The sequence below is a fragment of the Phymastichus coffea genome, unplaced genomic scaffold (genome assembly GCF_024137745.1).
Source record: "Phymastichus coffea isolate CEN01 unplaced genomic scaffold, Cenicafe_Pcof_1.1 PCOF00189, whole genome shotgun sequence".
In the NCBI taxonomy this organism is placed as follows: domain Eukaryota; kingdom Metazoa; phylum Arthropoda; class Insecta; order Hymenoptera; family Eulophidae; genus Phymastichus; species Phymastichus coffea.
In genome coordinates, this window is record NW_026707000.1 from 153,258 (window position 1) to 180,061 (window position 26,804).

Consider the following 26,804-nt stretch of genomic DNA (forward strand, 5'->3'; position numbering starts at 1 on the left):
TAGTTGTACTCTAAAAATGCTGGAGTGATTGACGGAATTAAACTATTTATGTGATTTACAATTAAAAATAAAACAATTGTAAAGATTACTTTAAAGAAAGAAATTTTAATTTGCTGATACTTCATTTAATCATCGAAGTTTCTAAGTAATTTGCTTGAAGTAAATAAGTAGCCAATCAGCATTTGCAAATGCGCACATGCAATTACTCAAATCGTTACGCAAAACATATAATGAAGAATCATTGCCTGAATTAATAATTCAAGATGTATTTTTCCATGTCAAAAAAGTCTCCGGCATAGAAGCATTAATCTCAGCTCTTAAATGTTATGTCCAAAAAAATTGCTCTTCCAGTGTGTAAGGAATTTGCATGCCGAGTTGGCAGCGAGGCCATCAGTCAGTTTTGTTATTGCAGTGCTCGCGCTTGCGTTCTTTGTGCCTACGCATGATAAGTTCAAACAGGTATAATATAATGCGAGCAGAACTCGCGGAAGGTCGGTAACAACTGATCTGCATGAAAATTGCCATAACATACTCATATAAGGATTTTTTCTCACTACTAATATTCTTGTCATTTCATGAAACAAACGCGAAATGACGTTTTTGCTTTCCTTTAATTCGTTTACCTTCTGCCTTGAAATATGATTAGTTTTGTTTTAAACGATGATGAAAACGTAAATTTATGGCTTCGTTTAGAAAATAAATGATTAATAGTGTAACAGTTGTCACTTGAATCCGTCGATCACCTTGTTCAAAGCAAAAATATAAAATTTAATGTCGTGAAATGAAGTATGCATGATTGATTTATACTGGCTTGGTCATGTATACGTTTTACAAATGAGGTTGTACTTGGAAAATATTTTTACATGTAAGTATCATTGTAATATTATTAAAAGTAGACAACAATTGATTTTGAATTGTTTGAATAACTAATTGCTAGTCAGCTTTATCTAATTTCACAAACAAGAATACTTATAAAATATTCTTTTGTCCGTCAACTTTGTATTTTCTCTACCCCATTTGCCCGAATTCGGTCATTATAATTTTCGTTTGTATTTCTATCGCTTTATTAAAAATTCTGCGTTCTCCAGTAATAAAATTAATATGAAGTACTACATGTATAAAAGTATCCTAAAACGAAGTTCTTCCAATTTGTCGATACTATTGCTTTGAGTGATTAGATAAAACATTGAGCGCTCATGTAAAATTAAATTTTGAAGAGATAAGAACTTTCAAGAGTTATATTCAAGCACATGAAAAATGTTCCTACTATATTTAATGTCTTAAATTACAACTACTTCTGATAGCACCAATAGTTAAATTAATTTTTTTTACGCATGCGGCAAATAGCAATAGGTCAACGTTCGAAGGAATAAATGCAGTTGATCCTATATTGATTGAGAAAATTCTGCAGATTCCTATAAAATATCTTAGTATATTTATACGTAGATTTAGATCTTTCCTAGACATTTTTAACTATATTTTTATTTTCTGACGTAAAAAATTTATTGCTTGGATATGGATAATACGGGTCGAATTATAACTGCGTTTTTAGAACTTCTTATTAGTACTTTAATATAATTTTTGATGAAATTGTCATACGATTGACAATAAATAAACGACAATATTTTTTTACGCTCTACTCTGTAGTTCTAATAAAATTGAATATAGTGCTGAAAATGTTCTACGTAAATATAGTGGCAATGAAAAATCAAGATATGGTTTGAGTGATGCCGATATTTCTCTACCTTATTTTTGCGACAGAAGAAGTCAAAGGATTAAATATGAAGGATATCACTACAACTATCGCCAATACGTACGGATATACATTTCGTAGCTAATAGTAAGTATCAAGTAGCACATGGATAATTAAAAGAAACTCCGACTAGTGTATCATAGTTAACTGAAGAACTGCCAAAGTCACCCTATAAAGGATTAAATGAATATCGATTACAGAGGGAAAATAAATTTTTACTAAATTGAGGACAAATATAAACTTACGTTACAGACACTTTCTCCAAGATTTTCAACAGTACAAATCATGATTTTATCGATTGATTCCATTTTGTATGACATCCATATCTGAGCAAATTTTCCTTGATTACAAGTCTGCAATTTAATTTTTCGTAAATTATCAGAATAATCTCCTTGATACTACCAAAAGGGTTCAAATATATTCATTCATGTACCATTTGACTATTAAAAAGCTATTGTAGTAATTTCAAATGTCCGAATGTATGTTCGAATGATTACCATCGTATTGTTTCTTGTAAACCTACATACCGTCAATGGTATAGCATTATGAGAAGATCAATATTCAAATTATAAAATTATGTAATACTTTTGTCTAGAATTCAAGTTATATAGTTGTCAATCTATCAATAGTTGTACTAATTTTATCATTGTATCAAGATATTAGATTTTTATGATAGTTAATCGTGTAAATAACAAATAATCAAGCAATAAACCGAACCAACAGCAAAAAAACGAATGCCAAAATGAACTAGTGACGCAGTACGGTGCGTCTTTCTCAGCTGTGCCATTTTTTACCGTTGGTTTTTTTGTCTCTCGTAAAAAATGTGCATAAAAATGCTGCGGACCGGCGTCAGCTCTCTTCTGAGAACTGGATTTTAACTTTAGATACGTCATCGAAATAACTTAATGGTTTGGTAAGACTTTTTCCCTATCTAACATTCTTTGAAAGGGTATGGGTAAAAGAATAAAAGAAATACAATCGCCAAGTTTGTTTTGTTAACGATAATAACGTGTTTATGTAAACCTGTGATTTCAATAAGACTTAGCAAACTAATATTTTATTTACAATTATTATATGAGGTATTTGACATTGATGAAGCTCAGCAGAAAATAGACTCCAATAGCAATAAAGTTTTTATATGGAAAGTATGCAAATGCAATCAGCATACTGCTAATCAAAACACTGAACATTTACATGAACTTCATCATTGATAAAATCGTGAGTGCTGCAACGACAAAAATTATTCGAGATAAGATGGATTAGAAATTATGCAGAACTATTTTCTTTCTCAACATACAAATTACTTTCTTAAGACTTTTTTGCGTCATATTGGAGAAGTTGCTTCAGAACATGATTTCATCTTTTGTTTTTTCAAAATGTTTTATTTTTATAACAGCTGTAATGTAAATAGTATTATTTTGCTATAATTTTGTTTTAATATTTATAAATTTTAATATAAAAAATTTAAAAATAGTATTATAAATATTATTATAAAATTAAATTATAAAAAATAAAAAATTATACACGACGACTCATTTAACTCGACTTTGTAACATTGACATACCCCACTGATATCTTTATATCAGTATTAAAAATTTATAGAAGTGCAAATTGAATTAGAACCAACAAATTAGATCTCAAAAAGTAAAGTTATATATTTTTGCAAATGATTTGAACTTTGTTTTTTTTTATAACATATTTATTTTAGAGTAAATTCTAAGTTAACAATAGATCACTAATTCAAAGGCGCATATGACATTCCTTTAGACGTTCTTCTTCCTTTTCGGTATTGTATAAATTTTCGATTCATATAAAAGGAAATGAGCAATTCAATATATCGATTAGAATATTTAACAAACTATTGTGTCTCTATTAGTTGCTGGACAACGTAGCATTAAAAACATCATGACATCGACATATTTCCAATCATGTGTATGTATAAGTGTGTCACTTGCAATGCCACGAGGGTAAACCAGTTTTCAGTTTCTCTGGAGATGACTTTTTCGATGACATGCTGATAACAAGTGAATTTCACTCGACTCATGCATTAATTATATCATATGTGATTCTCAGATAAGTAGGTCAATTTTAGTAAACAAATATACAGAATTCGATATGTAAAGGTAAAAATTGGCGGCCGCCCTTATTTATGTTTTTTTCAAGTATCCTATAAAATAATGCTAAAAATAGTATAAGCTCTTGTACTCATTTACTTTTATGGAAAAATACTAAAATGAACCCGATAATTCACACTCTTATAAGGAATATAAAGACGTGAATTATGCGAGTGAGAAACTAGATCAACTACAAATCAAGCACCGATAGAATTATGCAAATGACAGGAACAGGAAATAACACTATCGTTGCTCTATGTGTGTGTGTATGTAAGTCGGAATCTATGCAAAAAGCTAATTGGTTTTTCATGGCTAATTTTATGCAGTGTGATAAATAATTAAAACGTTTTTAGAATTGAACAGATTGCTCAACTTTGCTGCATATTATTTAAGGAATCGCGACTGAAAAATTAACAGATAACTAGTAGTAAAAAGTTATCAATCATCCTCATAGTTTTACTATTCATAGCTTTATATTACGGTAAAAGATTTAAAAAGTTTTTTTGGTATTAATATGATTAATTTTTAGTATTAATAGCTACTTTAATTTATGAATAATTTGTAATTTTTATATATCTTAATGATCTCTGTATTACTTATTTTCTGTGGGTCAAAACTTCAAGTATTTATCAACTAGTCATTTACCGTTGTATGAACTGTTCACTGGTGAAGAATTCGCTTTTACCAACAGCAAATATATTAATACCGTTCACAATAATTGGTATGATTTTTGATCGTTATAAATGAGCGACATCTTCTGGTGCCAACTTTGAAAATTCTCTAATACGTGTGTGTCTGTATAATTTTTTACAGTGATTGAGTGTTTTTCTTGTTTATATTTAAACTAAATAAAAACTAGCTGTTTTAATAACTTTTATTCAAAGTTTGGCTATGTTTTAGCAATATAACAATTAAAAAGTTTGTTAATACTGATGATTTCATAAAATATATAATTATTTAATTCCGCAGTTACCAAAACCACTTCTAACATGGGAATACTTATTTTTAAAATAATTTAGCTTGATTAAGTAGGACTAATATAAAACTTTTACTTATTATTTTAATTATACGTACATGTAGCTAATTCTTTAAACGAAAAAAGGAAAATTCGTGTATATTCATCTCAATACGAAAACAAAATAAAAGTAGTCACAGCATACATTAATCCTTTTAAACGCAGTAAGGACGTTTCATAGCTGTGACGATTAGAAACTTCCGAGAAATTCACTCATATGCTAATGTAACTCATGTGCAAACACCACCCTAATAAAGTAAAGTGCATTGCGTTGTGATTAAAATTCACGAACGATTTCAATACAATCTATTGCGGTGCTAAATGACAACGAACAGTATTGCGTGTGAAGATTTGATACAAAGAGCACAACACGCTTTCAACATCATTTATTGCAACTCTCTTACCTTGGAAAATATTATAGAATATAAAAAAAAACAAATAATTAAATCAACATTCGTAATAATCGATACATTTTCGTATCGCAAGTTTAACATAATATTGACGATGAAATCGTCAATAAAAGAGTTCTTCTTTACGTGACCTACAAAAAACTACACTTGCGAATGATATTCTCAATTCATGATATAATACTGAACGACTTTTAGAAAAAAAAATAGCTAGTTTTATAGATTTGGGATAAACGCTAGGTAATTTTGCGTGCATAGGAAAAAAGCTAGTAAATAAAAGTGACAACTATCCGCGACCACAAGAGCCCGCGACCGAACAATCAATTAAACAGTTTGGTCATGAAAGTTCACCTGGATTAAAGAGTGAAACTCATAGTCAATGGTATGGTCGTCGCGTGGAGCCTATGAAGAGTGAAAAAGCTGGTCGGAGCAACACTCCCTAAGGATGTATAATACCGCTAGGTAGGCTCTCGTACGTACTCATCGTGAAAGGAGGTCCCCGGCAGCAGTGCCTGATGGGTCGTATTCTATACGTTCGCGTGCACCAGAAGAAGTCGCCCCCACCATCGGGCCGGCGAACAAGCAACGGATGGCCCCTCGCGCGCGCTCCGCGAGGCTTATAACACTTGGCTGTCAGTCGCAGTCGCTTGTTGCCGTGTTCGACAACTATATATCATATAAAACGCGAAGTGCAATCGTGCGACTATGAGATCGTCTTTGTGGTGACAAGTACTCGCGAGAATTCATTATAAGAATACAAGCGGACTGCGTGGTCGATGAACCTGCTGTAGCTGAACGGTACAAAAAAGACGAGGCTTCCTTTCCCCTATTTTGTAGGCCACAGATCCGGCCTAATTCGTTGTAGGTGAGATTTATATAAATTTATAGTGCAGCTGTCGAATGCGTAAGCGTGTTGCTACGCCGTAAGCTTACTTGGTGCGAAAGACTAGCAGGTGATTTCCGGGTTTCCATACTTGGGGGCGCGCTCCGACATAGGTTTCGATCCCGCGGTGCGCCAGCTTTTAAATTGCAAGACAGATATTAAACACACCGAGCTCGTGCAATACTAGTCGAGCTTGATCGCTTTCTCTGGCGAAAATGCTTCGCTGCAACTGGAGTGAAATTTTTTCGTCTGCCCCGCGAAAGACAGTGCGACGGATATAAGGGATTGAATGCGAAATGGACTTGGCGGACTTTTCTATTCCGACTATAGACACACGCGGAGACTCACCGAGGAAGTAGGTCTTGACTTTCATTATCAAACGTCACACCACAACACGCTACTTTGCGTGCGCGCACGAGGAGATCAATGCAAAATGCCGTTCCTCGCAATATTCAACCGCGAAACATTCCAAAGAAAGAAGAGAAGAAGAAAAACTGCTGCTCACCGACTTTCGTCTCGCTGATTGCATAGTATCCACCATTCCAGTCCAGTTGGATAACCATTGTGTCGAGTCTTCAAAAAACGTGACAAAAACAGGTCCACTCCGACACGCACCACAATCGCGGACACGTACGCGCGATAATGGAATTTTTCGGAGATTGCAGCAATTCTTTTCACTCGTAGTAGCGCTTTCTCGGCGACGTTATCATTGGCAGGGATCGAGCAACTCTCTCGTATGCGACGCGACGTTTCGCAAAATCTGGAAAGACATTCGAGGCTGCTACTGCTGGCGAGCAACTGTGGCACATGCAGGTGCGAAAACCCGAGCAAACCGACAGAGAGAAGAAGAAATAGAGATGTGTGCGTGCGTTTGTGGGTGTAGAGTCTTGTGTTTGGGTACGTGATATTGAAAGATGTGGATACACCGCGGAACGTAAACAGTGTGCGTCCGAGCGTTGTCGACATTCCGACCGTTATAAAATTTTCTTGAGCTTTTCGTTATATTCCTCGTCGTTTTGGCTTTTCTTTTGTGGTTCCTATTTTATATACGAGTGGCATTTTTCATTCGGGGACTGAGTTGCTGCTCCACGATGGTTTACACGTGCCTGCAAAGTTTTCTTAGTTTACGTTTTTCTTCGTCGACTCACTTAGCAGATAGCGAAGCTAATATTTTTGTTCGGCGATAAGTGCCGACGGCAATACCCTTGTCTTGCAGCGCATCAAATTATCCGGTATTAAATGTCAGGTAGCAAAATTTACGTTGTTGACCAAACTCGCTATCGGCACCTTCGTTTCATCTTAAAATACACTGCTAATTTAAATTCATTTATATAATTCTGTCGATTATAAATAGCGTATGTGTAGAGAAAGTTTCTGTCTGGAAGGAGTTGAGCGAAGAATTATGATACGTCGTAAGAAACATCTTCGGATTAGCATACAAAAGACGCAGAGCGTATAAACAAAATCAGCGTAACGATAGCCAATGGCTACTACTTTCGATTCGTGGCTCAGGCACAGACACGAAGAACACAAAGGCATCGCGCTGTCTGGCGGCATTGTCACTGGCCTATAAAAATAGGCGAATCTAGAAAGTGAAATGGGGTCCGGTGAAATTTCGTGCACCCGAGTTGTGTGTCTGTGCGCGCGCGTATGTGTGTGTAATATGCACGCGCCTATGGATATGTACAAGAAAGGAGATACGCGAAAGAATATCCAGAACAAGGTCTCTCGAAAAGGGGAGGAAAATTATGGAAAATCTATCTCCGACGTGTAATTATAATCGTTGCGCGAATGCGAAATCGCATTTTTCTTTTCTTTTTTTTCTCCGAAGACATTGCACGCGCTACTGACCTTCGTTTTGCAGCAGAGGCATTTTTGTATAATTACATAGACAAGTCATTTTTCATTTTCTCGAATGCTTCGAATCTTTCATTTGAATGGAATATCTACGGATAAAGTATGAATTTATTACTATGGATGTATCAAATGGTAAATGTCGCTACATGCGGGCAGAGGCATTATAGTTAGGCTGCAACGCAGCAGTGATTACCTGTGAACTTTGTAACAATTTATTTGTACATACGTTTTTGGATAATGCAATAACTTTCTGTGGCCTTTGATATTAATACATAACAAAAAATAAGCAGATATAACGGAGTTTCTAATTATACTACTTGTTCCACAAGCTATTACAGAACGAAAATATTATCCATTTTTCAAAAGTATTGTCGGAACGTTGAATAAAAAAATCGAGTAGAAATCTTAAATGTAAAATATGTCAGTGGAGATAGAAATTCATCTTTCGGCATTTTAAATCGTAGCTTTGGTGCTCATCTTTCGCGAAAAGAGGGATTTACAAATAAAACCTAAAATGAGTTCATCGATCGCTTATCACTTTTTACGCTTATCTGTCAATTTCTGACAAATAAACTAAAATTTGAGTAGGAGAGACATTTAAAGTCTCGCTTGGTATTTTTTCGAAAAACTATTCCACGTAGTTATTAAAAGTTCAATATTAGTTCAAAATAACACTTCGAAATTAAGTTCGAAATTAAATTAAGTCGCGAAAATTATTCACGCGTGTAGTTCATTTTTTTAAATAATAAATGTTAGTTCCGAGGCAGGTTGCGTTGCCGTTGACCGGCGATTACTATGCCGCGCTATAGTCGCAGCAGTTGTGCTCGAGTCGTTGGAAAGAGTGGACGACGACGTCGCGACATAACGTCCGTCGATATGTCGAACCCTCAGATTCACCCTACAGGTACGGAGATCCATATATCGATCAATTACCGCATAATAAGGTTCACAAGAGCGTCGTTATTGGCATTCGTGAATGTGCGTTTAATAATTTGATTTGATTTGAGAATCAGTCGTTTGCAAATGTCGTTGCATCGATAAATCGATCGGCTAGTCACAAATGCAGAGTAAATATTTTGCCGATACAATCGTGGAGTTACAATTCAGATTATTCTGCAGTTATTCATCAAATAAATCAAAGTTATATTATGCATTAAAGAATATATTCCCATAACATCAAAACACACGTAAATTGATCATCTAGAATATCTTATGGTCTATTGTTTATAAAGTGCCTCTCGTGAACTCTACAATGTTAAATTAGATATATAACACTGATGTTTACGCGCAAACAACGAATTTCTTTTATTGTGCTTTATAGCCAGGTAAACTATTTTTCCACATAAATATAAGCAGTTAGTTATCCATACTAGTTATTAAATCCAAGTCTAAGCTGTATATCCACGCCCGTATTTCGACACAGCTCATATGCTATAATTTGCATAATCATTTGCGAAAAGAAAATACTACAACTAGCTTTGCTTTTTCTAAATCTTAGATTTTCAACAGACATAAAATTCTATACAGTTCCTGTCGAATATACGCGTATAATAAATTTATTAATTCAATCAAATGATATATTATTCTTGAGAGTTCGATAAAAACTGTTTTAATTGAAACAGTAGAAAAATACAATTTGATAAAATAGCACAACAGTTTTCAAGGCGTCTTAAGTCAGTGTTCAAATAAATTATATAAATAAAATAATATAAGTAGCACTACGAAGTTGATAAAAATATACCAATGTAATAATTCATATTAGATTGCCGTGTTATGGAAGGAAATGCTAAAGGATATTATTGCTCGTATAAATAATTGATCATCGAATTCCATAATAGTCTGGACATCAATGCTTTTGTAGACAAATTGTTTTACAAATTTCGTTCCCGTTAAGCTACAACCAAATAAACCATCAACTTTGCACTGTATACGTGCTTGCCTGCGATAGTACATTTTTCATTTTTCACTAGCAATCACTTGGAGTACAGAGCAACTGCCATCGACAGCGCGAAAAGCGGAAACGTTCCTGGCACGCGATGCTATGTGTTATACTCATGCACACGTGGCGTTTTAAATCGCGCGCGCATGTGTAAGGTAATACGTGGATAATTCACTACCATATATATCTGGATTATGAGAAGTTGTTTTTCAGGGTCGAATGTGCGCCTGAGCCGCGAATTATTGTCTCACACATTTGATTCTTGAAAATTTTTTTTAATGAATGTTTGTCCAAGATCAACTTTAAATGTGTCGGAATATAGCGTTTTTATCGACTGGCTATACTTTTTTATCAATAATTTAATATAATTTAATAAACAAGAAAAGGAAACGACAAATTTAAAGTTCGTTTAACAAACTTTCAAACTCGTATTGGACTGTGTATTGTGCAAAGAGTAAAAAGATTTAATAAGTTTTATAACAACGCGAAGACTGAAGTTCTTCGCTGTAGAATTTCGAAATGTTCAAAACAACTGCAATTCGTACTGTTGGATAAGGAAGTTGCGCTGGGAAAATATAAAATATGATCGGGCGATCCAATGCAGCATATTGACATAACGCGGCAGCAACCATAAAAATTAGTTGTACGCCAGGAATCTCTCTATTATTTTCAAAAAGTGAAATTGCCGATAGACCTGGCGAAAGAACAGCTCCCATGACAATGATCATTCGTTACATCAACCGGCTGTTGCACTCGGTAAAGCCTCCGCGATGCCTTTTTCATCTTTCTCTCTGTACTCGCGCGTTTCGGAAAAAAACGAGCTGTCATCACTTAGATGGCATAATCGTGCCGTAATCGAAGGTTGTCATTGGTTATGTAAGTATTGCAGTCGATTAGATACTCACTAGGTGTACTCCAAAATTTCGACGTACACGGCATTCGTCGTGTTTTTTTTAGTAGTTTTCGTTGCGTGGATTGGATGTTCTACATCGATGACTGGTCGAACATTTGACGAGTTTATGCTATATTCGCCGTAATGATCGTTACTACGTAATTTTCATTTGTGATAGCACTATATTTACAAACGTAATGTAAAGCTTCATTAGCAGCTCAATTTCGTAGCTCTTTTCGAGTAACTCATACAACGAGTAAGCGTACAAAAATCGATAAGTAAAACAAACATTTGTAAAAATCTGCCTACGCTGGCGACCCCAAAAAGGAAGAAATAAGTAACGAATTCGTAGTTCGAAGTGTGTCAAAGAGTGAAAGAGACAATGAGACTTTTCGGTTTCGTACGCGTTGCGTCACGGACTGCCGAACTGCGAAAGGAAAATAACGATGAAGAAGCGTCGCCGCTGAGCCATCCGAATTATGTCATCGCCTGCGCTCTTGCGATTATCGGCTTTTCTCTGTCTCTAGCGACGCGAAAAACGACGCTTTCCTCTAACGAAATCGATTTGCCCCTTTGAAATCGGATTTCCCACCACTTCTATCGTTTTTGGCGCGCTTGCGCTTGTCAGAGCGCTCGCACAGGGCCAATTGAAGAAAGCGAAGGTCGATTTTGTAAGGTCGCTGGCGCGCGTGTCGTGTAAGTACAATGAACTGATCCATTACTTCGAACTAGTGAATAGAATCTTTAAATATAGCAGTTACGCGTACGTGCATCCTTCTGATAAACTACGAGCAGCCCATTAAATTCTGATTCTTACAAAATATTTGTAGAACAGCTTGTCACGATTGGGGAATTTCTCAAGTTGAGTTGAATTACTCAACTATCGAAAACAGTTTAATGTTGAATAAGCTATTGTTACGACAATTACAAATTTATAACTAGAAAAAAAATTCTACTACTGATTAAATTGGGATTATTTATTTCGAATGAAGCTCTTCAAGAAATTATCGCTGAAAATAGCCTGAAAACGTAAACTACCTTTTAGTTGAAATTGAGGCAATTGATTATATGTAAAGCTTGCATAAAATTGACTTCTTCATCTTTATCTTATAGTTCGCTCGAGTAATAAACAATAATTGTACCTATAAGTAAGATTTGAGAAATTACGATCAGTTTTTAACATTACACGCGATTGATATTTTCGTATTATGTCCATAATGAAATTTTAAATGATCGTTCTTTTTTGTCATTGTCTTCGTAAAACAACTAATTATTGTATGATAAATGTCAATTAACGTAGATAAACATAAGTGCGTATGTCAACTAATTCGTTAATATTAAAAATTTTCCTTTATGCTAATTATCAATGATACTTACAGTAACACTAAAACTAAATTCTTAGGCGTTCGTAGTGCACTTACGATAAAATACATTCACTTGTCAAACAAATGCGACCGAATAAACGATTGAAAAAGAACGCGAGATGCAAAAAAAGCATATAATCTCCGTGTTCCAATTCAACATCTTTGTCAGTCTTTAAAATCCGCATAAGATCGATGTGGGTAATAATCGAGCGTTGACCCAGAGTCACGGTTTTTTCCCCCCTCTCTCAGACAACCACGTGACTTAGCATGAACTTCTTAGATAAAGACGCGGCATGTGAGTGACAGTCCCGCCGCTGCCTACATGTACACGTTTAACTTCTGTTGGCGTAACGGTAAATTATCCCGGGCTGCACTGCCCACTTCTCAACCCTGACCTTGTTTCTTACGATCGGAATCTGGGTTTCTTTCTTCCAAGAGCAGGTTTTTCTTTTTTTATCTTCGGTTCGAAAAAGGGCCATACTCGAATGTTTCGTTTTCCAATGGAATTTTGTTAGATGAATGGATTTTGATGACAGATTTTTGTAGGACAATTTGTATTTATTAGGTAATTAATGTTTTATTAGAACTATTTCATGTCTACGCGTTAATGTCGTAATGATTGTCTGAAATGGATTCATTATTGAAAGTAATCACATCTGCTTCGGTCGAACTAACTGGTTTCGCCGTAAACAATCAATAAAAATGTCCTTGCTAACTTGTAAAACACACTGTAATAATGCTTGTGCAACGCAAAACAATAACGAGCGAAAAGTTTGAAGATCGACTTTCCTCGTACGCTTGATTACGCATTGTTTCGTTATAAGTTATTCGTAAAAATTAATCGTCAATAAAATCCACCGAGTAGTCACCCATAGAAATATAGGCGCAAACAGTTAATATTTATTGAAAATCGATTGAGAGAACGGCGTGACCGGCTTGAAAATGTAACTGTTAATATGCGGGTTAATTAGAACAATTTTCGCAGCGGTGAATTGAACAATCGATCAAATTTAACGACCTATTGTCCGTATGCCCTTAATCTTAAAATAAATCAAGCCATTCTCAAACACGTCCGATTCACTGCTATCTCGTCAACTTCATCTTGAATTGGTCGATTTCTATTTCGAAAACACAAACTGAGATCCGCAGAGTGCGTGCCGCGTGATTCTTCTACTAATTGCTCTTGTTATTTCCAACACTCGGTCAGCTTCGTCAGTGGGCTAAGCGCGTCGTATTTAGATTTTCACTAATTTGCAAATTGTTATTTTTTGTTTTAATTAAACGACGCCTCGCGTAACAGGTGTTCGAATTTACGTTTGAATAATTCATAATTGAATCGAGAGTGCATGGACCGAAAAAAAAAACAATTCTTAAAAATGAATACGTTCGGCTGACGAATGGCAGGCGACTTCGTGACCCACTTAGCGATTCGTCGCGCACTCTCGCTGCTCACGATTAAATGTGTTACGGAAAAACCAACGAAACAAAATGAAAAACATAAGAAACGTCTGAAACGCACACCCACGCACACACTATAACACGCTTCGTTGTAGTTTGGAATTTCAACGCGCGCGTGATTCACCTCGTTGCATCGCGGAATTCTTAATTAGAGAGGATGCGCAGCTACATGAATTATTGAACAGGTGCAGTGACAGTTTTTTTCTTCGTACGGACCTTTTTCCCTCTTTTGTTTAATCCCGCTTATTGCGTTTTTTCATTTTAACCGTGCATTGTTTATTCGTACGTGGAAATCAGCGGGCAGAACTATAATGTTTTTATGTAGCAGGATGCGCCATCGAGTGAATTAATCATGACATTGTCCTCCGTTTAGAGAGTGATTACTGCACATTAAGCTGTGTTTTATTTGGATACGGCTTCTGTTGATATTTCATATTTCGCATCGGACGCGCGCTGCTCTTGTTTATTTTTTACATTCAACGCCACGCGAACGTTTACACGGATCTTCTTTTTTCAATCGCGCTGACTTGAATTTGCAATCGCAAACAAGCGAAGGTGCAACGAAACATTTTTCGATTTCGAAAGATTCCGAACTGCCAGCCCAAGTTTACTGTGACTTATAAGGCGTTCGCACGCTCTCAGGCTAGTAAATTACTCGGTGTTATAAGTAGCAATCAAGGCTTTCATCTGTTCAGCAGACAAAACAACGTTTTTCACCGACAAGAACTTTCTCGCGGAGTCTCGTCCCGACCGTAAATCCATGACGGCACGTAGCATCTGTTCGCATTTAATGTTACGCCCAGAGGCGCTTTCATTGACTCTCCGCCTTGCTCGCTGATGTGTACGAAAATCGTATTTTCCAACTCATCTTTCGCGTAATGATGAAATATTACTTGGGAATTACAGTGCAGAATACCACCCTTAGAAAGTAAATAGCCCCCATGATTAAAGATTTTGTAAGTAAGATTTTGGAAAGTTCAGCGATACTTCGACATAAATTAAATGTTTATTTGAGGCTGAAATTTCAGTGTGCTACTGTTCGTTTTATCTGACCCGCATGTGGTATCTAACGGCTCGTAATATTCCATTTTAACAGGCATAATTACCTTCTGTTGTCGTGTTTAAACAAGAGCACGTGGTCGTTTATTTATCAAGTCAAATATTTTGACAAGGAAACATTGACAAAAAGTATCTTGAAAAATGACTTTTCTTTAAACCCAACGGAATTACTTTTGGATCTTGAAAGAGCTTGTTTATAGTGTTGATTCCATGAAATTGCAAGCAACGTTTTTATTAAAACGCGGAATGGATTGAAGCATTGTTGCAACTCATTTGAAATTCAATGCATAATTCAAACAGTCATCAAACACTATTCAAAATCGTCCAAGTTTTCGCTAATATTTAGCATATAGATGTACTCAAGTTCTCCCGGAAGCTTGCAATAGTCACGAACACTTGGAAAATCTCGCCAGATGAGCCCTTTATTCAGCTCGGGAGGAATCCTGCCATCCGCTGAGCTGCTAGCGCAACCGGGAACGCGCATCACGCGTTTACGCGCCGTTGCATTAATTCGGATATGTTCGTCACTTTGACGGGGAATTTCAAAGCGCACGAGATCATGAGCAATCTCAGCGAAAGTGCGGCTCGTTCGCTCGCAGAGAGACGTGCACTGAATCCGCTTGACGCGGACTTTTTCAGCAGGCTTGGCAGCACTTTAGCGGCTAAGTAATGAGCTTACGATGCCTCTTCTTGCGGCAACGACGTCACGTAAATCGCGTCGATTTTCTTGCGAGCACGATGCGTCTTTGTTTACTTTCTGATTGTCATGTCTCTTTTCTTTTTTTCTTTGTTGTCGTTATAACGTATTCATAGTAAATCACTGCTATTTCAAACCTGATTATTACGCTATCTACGTACGTTATTTTGTAAATTGAAATGATTGCGAATGACTTTGGCGACAGTCAATTTTATTGCTACCGTAAATAAAAGTGTTCAAGAGTTATCAGTAGATTCAAACTGTTCGGAATTAATGCCATTAATACGAATAATCGAGGCATTCAAATGTTGATAGGCTATGTAATAATTGAAAAATGTGAACAAAATTAATCTAATTATTAATGAAGTAGAAAATTAATATTTCGTTGCAGGTAACTATTCTGCTGATCCAAATTTAGAAGCTACGATGCAGCAGGACGCGGTTATCGTGAGATACGCTTACAAGCGCTATGGAAAAGGACAGCCACCCGTTCTCGATGGCCTCAACATGACCGTTCCTCGAGGATGCATGTGAGTCAAGGTCAAACTAAAATATTCAAAGGGTATCGCGCCATTTATTTCGGGTGTACGTGTTTTAGGAAAAATAATTGCTTTTTCAAACTGACTCAATTCCGTGATATCTTCTGTTCAGCATTACTAATTACTTTCAAGGACAATTAAAATAAACATTTTAAATTACTGATTTTTAACATCAACGACATATGAATAGTTTACATAAGTTTTTTCACGTGCAAGTGTGTCACTACTCTAAACCATCCAATTATATACGTCCGAATCCAAATCTCGCGATTTTCTAATTAAACCAACTCGTCAACGTCTTAGGTAAAGGTTCTTTGTAATAAGATATTAAAATATATTTCCCCAGTCACAAATTGCTAAGTGCGAGCAATAGCAATGCACATTTTTAAGGGTCATCTTTCTATTTCATAAATAATCATTCTATGCACAACATTGTTGTATCATACATTATCAGAATGTATACGAAGCATGATGATTAATATCGCCGATGTCGTATGCACCTTATTAAAAATGTTCATGCAAATACAAAAATTTTCATCAACAAAAAACATTAAAACAAACTCTTCTCTCAAATTTTTTCTGTGATAAGTAAAACATCAATTCTTACAGATACGGATTACTAGGCGCAAGCGGCTGCGGCAAAACCACCTTGTTGTCGTGTGTCGTGGGAGTTCGCAAATTGGATCAAGGCGAGATATGGGTGTTGGGTGGTAAACCCGGACAAAAGGATTCAGGTATACCAGGACCCAGAGTTGGTTATATGCCCCAAGAGATCTCACTTGTTCGCGAATTTTCCGTTATCGGTGCTCTATATTATTTTGGCCGGATCAATGGTCTTGAGGACAGAGATATTGGTGAGCTTTTAACAGTAATTACATACTTATTATATATCGATTTGAAGGAAGTTAACTTTTATTTTTGATGATATTTCGTAAAAATAGAACACAAAAATCTTTATTTTACAGACGAACGGTTCACTTTCTTTTCGGAGTTACTGCAGTTGCCGCCGAAGAACCGGCTTGTAAAGCACTTAAGTGGTGGCCAACAGAGACGAGTATCCTTTGCCGCTTCGCTGATACACAAACCCGAACTACTGATACTCGACGAGCCCACCGTTGGTTTGGATCCTATTCTTCGTGAAAAGCAAGTATTTTGGTTTTACTATAACTTTAATCCCATGTAAAATATGACATTACAAAATTACTAACATTTTTTGCAGAACAAAAGATTAAACTCTTTATTTCTTCATACGTACATTTAAAAATAACATTTGTCAAACAACTGTTGCCCCCCCCCCTCCCTCCCAAGTAGTTTAGAAAAATCTTTCATCGAGAGCTTTATTTCTAGCATATGGCAGTTCCTGGTGAAATTAACAAAGGAAGAAGGTACAGCAGTAGTAATCACAACACATTACATCGAGGAAACCAAACTCGCCAACAGGGTACACACAACTGTCATCAAACGAATAAAATAAAATCCTAACAATCGAACATTAATGATCATTATATAGATCGGACTACTGAGATGCGGTCAGTTGTTGGCAGAGACGACACCAACGAAATTATTAGCAAGGTTTCATTGTCAAAGCCTCGAGGATGCCTTCCTCATCCTTAGTCAAAGACAGAAGGAACGCAGGGACAAGGGAATTCTCAATGTGGACAACGATCGACTTGCCATCGATGATCTTGATGAGGTGTTTACCAATACGATACCTTCTTTACAGTCAGACCATCGCAATAACATTGATGTAAGCTCTGTCGCGTGATATTTTCTTTAAAAATTTGTTACGATATAAAATTTCTTATTGATCACAGGGATTCCATATTATTTTCCGTTAAGCGCTTAGTATATTAATGGCAATGGTTCCAAAATGTAATAGATTTTACATGAATGTACTTATTTTCAAATGATATATCTTACGAAACTTTTGCTACCATTAACATTAAGGGAAGATTATGGGCAAACCTATACGTTGTTTTCAAATTACATTACTCTCCTGATTGTAACAAAACCTTTCAACAATATAAAATTAGCATCTTATAGTACACAGCTATTTTAATTGTATGAATAATTTTTTTCTCTTTCAGTGTATAGTGAATAGTGAAAAACAACTGCTAGACAGTCAATACAACGAAAAAAAAAGAACCCCACATTGTTCGACGTTTTTTGGAAAGATATTTAAAGCCTTAATGATAAAGAACTTTCTTCAATTTTTGCGACATCCTGGGTAAAGAAAAATAATATCTATCAAGATGTGCATAAAATATTCAAAAAAACTCTAACGATCTCTCGATCATATTTTTCCAGTGGCATTCTGTTCGCCTTCATTTTTCCAATAGTCCAAACAACGATATTTTTCTACTCTGTCGGCGCGGATCCCAGAGGTATCGTAGTTGCCGTTGTCAACGACGAAGCTGGACACTGCGACCATGGACGGAACTTGGGCCAAGTCATTTATAATCCGGACGAGAAAACGTGCGATTATATAGATATTAGCTGTCGGTTTTTGCATGGTTTCAACGAATCCGTTATGACAAAGGTGAGCATATAAAGATAGTAAAACTATTTTTCTTTTTATATTTTTCGATAGAAGTTATTTACAGGACAATAGGAAAAAGTCGGGTTTGATATAATATTCTTTTTCTCTCCTACGTATTTCAGATTTTTTTCAAAGGTTCATAGTGTTCGTTTGTAGTGTAAAATTGGTGATACATTAAAATTGACATTATTCTCATGTATTGAATGAAACAGTGGTAAGATTTATGCTATTTATGTCTATAATTTGAAATTGCTAGTAATAAAAAGAAATAAAGATCGACATGAAAGCAAAAACTATAGCCGGATAATAAAAAGCAAGGAAACTGCTTCGAAGAATAATCTTTCAGAAACATAAGCTTTAAGAATTTTATATTTGAAATATAAATTTTTTTGTTTATTCTCCACCATGATGTTTGTCTCGATTGTTGTTGGTCCAGCTGGAATGAAAATCCTTCTCTTTTATTTTCAAGCAATACTTCAATACGCTAGAGGAAGCGACGCTGGCAGTGCAATCAGGCAAAGCCGCAGGCACAATGTACTTCGGTCGAAACTTCTCTCAAGCGTTCCAAAGCCGCCGCGATTCGTTAGACTTCCTTGCAGAGGATGACATTGTCGCAAGCGAGATCCATACGGCGCTCGACATGGGCGGTAAGCTTTTTTTACGAATGTTCGCGTTAGCCTTTTTTATAGCCCGGCTGGAGTATGTAGACAGGTATGTGTAGCCAGGAAACTGCGAGCTGGCGTTGCGGATTTATATGCCATGCGGGTGCGGGTGTTAGAAATCAGACGGGGATTTATCGCTGCAGTTTGTGTCGGGATAACAATCAATTTTTCTGCAACGCGCGCAGCTCTGTTTCGTCCGCGCAAAATAGTTATGACGCCATACAACTGCAGTAAAACCGTTATATTTTTTCTTTCTAATTACAAGAGCGGCGCTGTGTTTCGAGATAAATGGTTTTTGCGTTGCGTGCTGTTTCTCTTGAAAAAATTCTTCGTTGCAATCCCGCGTTCTTTATTAGCAAAGTTTTTCAACTTTTTAGTACTTACATTTTGATAAACAAGGTTCCTCGCATGTCAATGAATTATTCACTTGTATGTCCAGATCGCCAAATCGGACTGTTCCTACAAAAGAATCTTTACGAGCGGTTCTTTGATATCCACGCAGATATAGTAGCCACCTGCGACATTTCTAGGAAATTTGTCAGCATGCCTATTCACGTGCGTATACAGATTTTTATTGTGAATAAGGTCAGTTCGCGTGCATTAACTAAAATCATTACAGTTTGAAGAACCTGTGTTTGGAAGAAAAGACCAGAAATATTCGGATTTTATGGCACCAGGATTCATACTAACGTAAATTACCTACGCCGAAAATGACGTAGCTCGATGCCCGGATAAGTAATTAATCATTGTTTCACAGGATCACTTTCTTTCTGGCAACGGCCGTGTCCTCGTCAATCATCATTGCGGATCGTGCTGAGGGTGTGTGGGACCGAAGTCTCGTACAAGGTATAGTCAAATTCGAAATGACTGATCAGTCGAAGTAGAAAGCAAAACACGCAGTAATAGTTGGCGCGATTTCTTATGAATTGAAAATCCGCAAAGGTCATTCTATGCAGTCTTTGCGAGTGACTTTGCGATTGTCTTACGGCTTGTTATGGCGAACAATGAGCCGCCCAATTGTCGTAAACTCATCTATTAGTATGCAGAAAGCATGCGGACCTCCCCGCGAAAAGCCAATCCTTCTATATATATCAGAGTTCTCACTTCCTCATTCAAATCCGCTTTAGGAGTAATCAATTGTACGCACAATAACTGTTTACCAATGCATTTCATGGAACGCGGCAATGATGGCATGCTTTCTTACGCATCATCTGTAATGCATTATAATTATTGGCGAGATATACTTTAGTATTTTATATCGACAAAGAAGTCACGTCAATCTATAAAAAACAAAATATGTTTGTTAAATTTACTTTTTTATTCGCGGTATTTCTTACAGTGGTCAAACATTCGTAAAATATTGCTCGGAAAAAAAGGCGCTTCATCGGGTAAATGTTTGGGTATTCAACCTAAATAGAAAAGTTTTGAGAAAGAGAGAAATAAATTACCCGAGTTTAGGGCAAAAACTTTCGTTGAAATGACTTTCTCAAGCTGTTATTTTTTGTTATTGCAGGAGTCACAACGTCAGCAATTTTATTTTCCCACATTATCACTCAATTCCTGATGATCATTATTCAAGTGACAGTGGTATTAGTCATAACATTCGCATATTTCCAGTTGTCTTGTCGAGGCAACTTTGGAATGGTCATTGTATTGGTGCTACTAACCGGGATAGGCGGAATGTGTTACGGTAATAGCCGCATTGTGAAATCAATATCACCCGTACACATCGAGCTAAAACCTTGACTTATTTCCGCAGGATTTCTCATCTCCGTGCTGTGCACTTCCCACACAGTGGCTAATTTCGTGTCAACTGGAAGCTTCTATCCTATCATACTGTTGTGCGGTAAAAACACCTACTTATCTGTATATACTATATTTAATATTTTATTGTTTGTCACTCGTGTACAGAACTATGCATAGTCCGCGCGTGCTCACGGCAGAGCTTTTTATAGAACATCGATCGAGACACTTCAGCAGCACATCCGCCTATATAATAATTCTGCTTTGACCCCCACTCTTATAAAGAAACTTAACTTGTAAAATTAGCTTCTTGAGATATGCGGATACACCAGCAGCACCTCCAGTGTCGACTCTTGCATTTTTTCATTATAATCCATTCCAATAGCCTTAAAAAAAAAAACACTTTTTATAACTGTTTCGATCGTGAAAGTCTCGAGAATATTTAACACTATGAATCATTGTTTGTGTGAAAGTACTTTTTAAAACGACTTATTTTCCATTTTTAAAGCGAATTATTCCTTACGTTCAGATAAAAGTACTACTTTCGATTAGCATTGTCTATTGGCATTTTAGGAGCGGTATGGCCAGTCGAAGGTATGCCGCCGTTCCTGAGGTATGTGAGTTACTTTATGCCAACGACAGTACCAAGCTTCGCCCTACGTGGACTTCTGGATAAAGGTTACTCGATATCAGATCCTGAAGTTTACAGTGGCTTTTTAGTCACGATTGGTTGGATTTCAACCTTTGTCACTCTGTGCCTACTCGGTCTACGCAAAATCTCGTAACGAGACACGGCAATTAGTCGCTTTTTTTTTAATTTATTGAAGAGGACATAAGTCTCTGAATCTTTGCGAAGAAACTTAACTATCATGAGGCTTTAGAAGAAATTTTTATCGAATAGAAGTTTTAATGTGGGTCGTGTAAAAAGTTTCAGTATTTTATTGCAAAAACTGTTTGACTTTTTGCCGGTTAGTTGTTTTCGAAAAAACTAATTATTTTTTTTTTATTAGAAAAAATAAAGAAAGAGATCGTTGAAGATTGTAATTAAAGGCATAGAGATGATTTCAACTTGAATTTTAATTTTGAAACTTTAAATGCTTGTTTTATCGAAGAGAACACGGAGAAATAAGAAAGAAAATTGATTTTTAAGTTTTTAACTGTTGGATATATCGCAATTCATATTTTCACAAAGTTTTATAAGTTAGATTGTTGATATCATCAATAAAAACACTGTTTTGCATGTCATGAGAAAAAACATATTTTATCTGCATTCTTTGTGTACGACGTTTGTCGTTATAATCCATCAATTTTCAAGGATTAGCAATAATATAAATTATGTTTGGTCTTGCCATTTGTGTTAAAATCTCGCAATTGCACTATCTTAAACAGGGTCACATTGCGTTGTAAGATATTGTAAAATATTTTCGACCTCATTGAGGTGATGGATGTAAAATACATTTACCGCTTAGATAATATGATGAAATCTATTATTCCCGTAGAATCGAATAGTATTTTTTATTATACTACATTGGATAACTTATATTTCATATTAAATGTCAATTTAAAAATTTGGAGCATCATAGACACTTTGATACTTTGTAAATGTATTATTAAAAAAAATATTTTATAACTATTTTTATAAAGGTATCACTCTTTATAACCACTTTGTATGTTGATTGATCTTTATAAAAAAAATCTTCTAAATGGAATGCATCTCTAGTCAGAATATAAGCAAAATATGAGAAAATATCTTCAAAAGGATGCTTAAAATAAATGTTAAAAGTATTTTTTTGGTAATAAAATTGCAAAAAAAATCTTATTGCATAAAAAAACTGAAATCTGATTTAAGTAGTTCAGATTACCAGATTGTACATCATTAAAATAAATTTTTAGAAAATGTAAATAAATTAGTTTATTTTAATAAAAATATTTCCTATTAAAAGTAATGTTTTCTACACCTAACATTGCTCTAATGTACAAAACAATAACGTTTATAAATAAAAATATAATTACATGAAAAATGATCAAGTAGGTGTTTTTTAAATGAAATTCATGTTTGCATTTTTATTCATTTATTTATTTGTCAACAGAAATGACAGGCAGTTACATATATACTGGAATGGTCTAATAACCTCCAGAAGAACACAAAGCTTTTGATCGGAGGATGGAATAATAATGTAATGAATATGTGATATGAAATATATTACTTAAAATTACTTATTAACTAGTTCTTCTGTTATAAATATATTTCATTTTCACATATAAACTTTTTTCAACTTTCATTAATAACGAAAGAGTGTAAGCATTCTCTCGGTGCGGAATGAATAGTGAAAAACAACTGCAGGATAGTTGAAACAACGAAAAAAGACTACTCCACATTGATGTTTTTTTGGAAAGATATTCAGAGTCTTAATCATCAAGAACTTTATTAGGTAAAGAAAATCCTCCATGGAGAACGCTCATAGAAATTGAACACCCCCATTGACTTCTCGTACATATTTTTTCAGTATAGTAATATTATGTTCTCATGCATTTGTCTAATAATTTAAATAACGTTATTTTTCATCTCTATCGGAGCGGCTCGGCATAAGAGCAGTGTAAGCTCAAACGTTGATTTCTTCTTTTCGTTGTGTGTTCTTCGCGCACTCTGTCTTATTTCCTGACAAGTGAAACCTAAATGAGCGTTCAGATAGTTACACTAAATTTAATTTTTATTGTGAGTTATATCCATACATGTACGTACTTATCTGTGAATAGAGTTACAAGCTCTTGGAGCTTTTCATAGAACATCGATCTTGACACTTCAGCAGTGTACCTGCCAATATAATAATTTTACTTTTAGCTTCACATTTATAAAAAACTTGACTTTAAACTTTAACCGCTCTTAGGAGTTACTCACGGATACACAAGTGGTAATTCGAGTGTCGACTACTACATTTTTCATTTTATCCGACTCGGTATTACGACATTAGAAAATGTAAATGAATCATTTTCATGACGAAAAAACCTTTTGAAATCATTTGTTTTTCAATTTGGAATCGAATAATTTCTCATGTTGAAATAAAAACATTATTTAACATTTTTTCGACTGATAGAAAGTTTAAACGTATAAACATTGAAGTTATTAAGTGATGTAAGATTATATTTTAGTCGGTCGTAAAAATATCGAAATTTAATAGTAATGCTTTACGTTACGAGAACTTCTGGATAACGTTCAGTCGCTATTCAATCCTACAGTTTTCAGTCCCTTATTCGTCTTAACCATTTGGATTTTAGCCATAATCGGTTTACTGCGTAAAGATGAGATATTTGCAATTCATCACTAGACCTTATAATTCACTGAAGAAGAAATCTGTAAATCATGACGACGAATTTTAGTAATTTATTATGAAAATTCATTGACTTTGCTGATTAAGTAATTTCAGTGAGACTTCAAGTTAATTTTTTTTTAAACAGGAAAGAAAATGATCGAGGTAATTAAAACTCATATGTAATTTAATTTCGAAAATTAAGATTATTTTGCCAAAATATAGAAAATATAAATAAATTAGCATATTTTCATAAAAATAATTTGTTTGCTAAATAAAATAAAACTAAATTATTCTAACAAAAATGATAGGAATAGACGTTTTATTGATACACGAAATTCGATATTTCGTTTTAATGTTTTTTTATTCAATATGATCTTTTCACTTACATCGTTCCAAATTTTGCTGGCACGGTACATGTTTCCAAACATGTATTTTCATTTGTTGATATTTTATATTTTGTATAATACAAACATATACAACATGTAATATATATACGTTACATCTCAATTTTCAACTGATTTTCATTCGGAGCGTATAGTTCTAATGTTTATCTCTGCAGGGATGTTGGTTCGTATAGGTAATGAAAATTGATCACCTTCGAATGTGAATTTTTCAGTCGTCCTTATTGTTCTAGTTTTCTCAACTTACTTTTCGAATAAAAATTAATTTGACAAGTAAGGCATGCAATATATAAAAACAATCAATGATAACTGAAATATTTTATTTCTTATAAAGGAAATTGAAAAGGTGCCATTGTTATATGAGTGAATTAAGTGAAAAAGCAAAAAAATTCTAATCCTATAACAGCTCCACATTCCTCAGCCGAATAAAATTCTAAACGATTATCACTAACAATTATCTATAACTAATATGCCTTACATAGAATAATGTAAAAGGAGCATTCCAAATTACAAAGAATATTCTACTAAAAACAATTACGAATAATGATGTGTGAGTGCACACGATAAACCGATTAAACAAAACGATTGAACAAACAAGCAAAAAAGAAAAGTAAGGAGGAACACTTGAAAGTGCGAAATCTTAAATGCGAATCTTAACGGTGAATTCGACACAGTCGACGTCGTGTTTGATACGGATTTTCCGTGCGTTCTTCTTGTCTGGATGCCCTTTCTCGCGTGCTCTATTACGAGTCTCGTGTTTCGGAGCAACGCCGATAACGGACCTGCGGTTTCCTTCGGCGATCAGCCGCTCGACGATGTCTTGTACGCTCTCGCGAGAAGAGTGACGCCCTGAAACAATGGCCTTGTCAAAGCGGCTGCCCTCGTTGACCTATTCATCCTACACATTCACACTCATACACACACGTACGATGTGGCTCTACGCGACTCTAGGGTGTACCGACTCTACTTCTGACATGGTTTTGTTCTGCAACGGCTACAGAGCTTGGGAGTTATGGAGTTTCGCAATCGGCTTACAACGAGCTTGCGGGTATTTTTATGTCGCACACCCTATTTCTGCGCAGCCAATGAAAATTTAGAAAAAAAATGACACTCAGCTATAGCTTACTGTCGATTACAAAATAAAAAGTATTGCTCTCTTTGTTCTATCTCAATTGAGTTTTCGAGCGTATGGAGCTTTCATTTTTTAAATGAAATTCAAAGGCTTTAGTAAGATATAGTACATCGAATAGTGATTTAAAAAGAGCTTTCTCAAAAGATATGTCCACAAAGCATCGCGTGTAGAGTATTATTTTTAAATACTTTTTATTTTCAACATTGTAACAAGTAAAATATAAAATTATTTGGAAGATGCATAGTAACTAGTATATGATCGAAAAATGTAAGTAACAGGTAAAAAGTTTGCAGAAATAAATGTCGAAGCATAATAGTAATATAGACACATAAAAAATGTCATTCCGTCCTAGAAGCATCAGTTGTCTGCCATCAAACGCAACAGTTCATACTCTATAGTGCTATAAAAATTGTCGTCGGTTTTACTAAAATGTTTCTGTCTAAATATAAATATATGAAATATATGAAAAATCTCTGCTAATTATAATTTATCGCTCTTGTTGTAACTATTTCGAACAACTAAAAATTAACTACGAGTAGGTAAATACATTCACGAAACACCTGATTGTATAATATCTGTTGGAAATTCAACATCAATAATTTATCATGCAGTCGTTTATTTAACATAGGAAAAGCTGATGTACGCACAAGTTTTTGCTCGCACTCTCGTGTAAGCAACTGCAATGTAAATTGACGAAAACAATGGTAAAACACTTTCAGAGTAAGAAGACTTTAATTTCCATATTGGCACTCACTTACGCACATTTCTTTCACAAAAGAAAATTCAATGTATAACTTTTTATCTTTTGGCTTTACGCTTCTTTATGCTTCTCGTCTCCGAACGAACGCTTAAAAAGTTTATAGTTCGATGATTCGTTTTTATGTTCAATCGCAATAGCTTGAAATCGTTCGTTATACATATTATTCCGCTATAACGTGCAATAATTGTTTCTTTCTAAATTCTGAAATATATATTCAATAATAGCTTTTACAACCAGTTTTAATGTGTATATATTCATTATAATTCCAATCAGTTGATA

General features: G+C 35.1%; 2 protein-coding genes across 9 annotated transcripts in view; one reads left to right on the forward strand and one right to left on the reverse strand.

Annotated features, from left to right (window-relative positions):
- Positions 1-6,962, reverse strand: part of LOC131673655 (ABC transporter G family member 23) — a 24,412-nt gene extending 17,450 nt beyond the window's left edge. Inside the window, exon 1 of the mRNA XM_058951819.1 lies at positions 6,678-6,962. Within this exon, the coding sequence (XP_058807802.1) occupies positions 6,678-6,735 (58 nt within the window). The 5' untranslated portion in view covers positions 6,736-6,962. The remainder of the gene's footprint in view (positions 1-6,677) is intronic.
- On the forward strand, positions 409-22,886 carry LOC131673656 (ABC transporter G family member 20-like). Of its 8 annotated transcripts, none has more exons than XM_058951826.1 (15): positions 409-459; positions 15,830-15,968; positions 16,587-16,831; positions 16,943-17,120; positions 17,325-17,418; positions 17,488-17,724; positions 18,065-18,204; positions 18,285-18,516; positions 18,986-19,163; positions 19,618-19,733; positions 19,798-19,868; positions 19,936-20,024; positions 20,692-20,868; positions 20,938-21,024; positions 21,495-22,886. In XM_058951826.1, exons 2-15 carry the CDS (start codon positions 15,865-15,867, stop codon positions 21,704-21,706), a joined length of 2,160 nt encoding a protein of 719 aa, XP_058807809.1. In that variant the 5' UTR covers positions 409-459; positions 15,830-15,864; the 3' UTR covers positions 21,707-22,886. The 8 variants fall into 8 exon arrangements, with proteins under 8 accessions (XP_058807809.1, XP_058807803.1, XP_058807806.1 ...); XM_058951820.1 differs by having other exon boundaries at positions 455-491; XM_058951823.1 differs by having other exon boundaries at positions 455-491; positions 17,488-17,670.
- Positions 22,887-26,804: the final 3,918 nt, after the last annotated feature.

Bases quoted from the DNA above. Each gene is read 5' to 3' on its own strand.
- LOC131673656 (XM_058951827.1), top strand. From the start codon at position 7,030: ATGTGTGCGTGCGTTTGTGGGTGTAGAGTCTTGTGTTTGG. The intron at 15,969-16,586 runs GTGAGTCAAGGT...CAATTCTTACAG, and splicing joins ACCGTTCCTCGAGGATGCAT to ATACGGATTACTAGGCGCAA. The intron at 20,869-20,937 runs GTAATAGCCGCA...TTATTTCCGCAG, and splicing joins GATAGGCGGAATGTGTTACG to GATTTCTCATCTCCGTGCTG.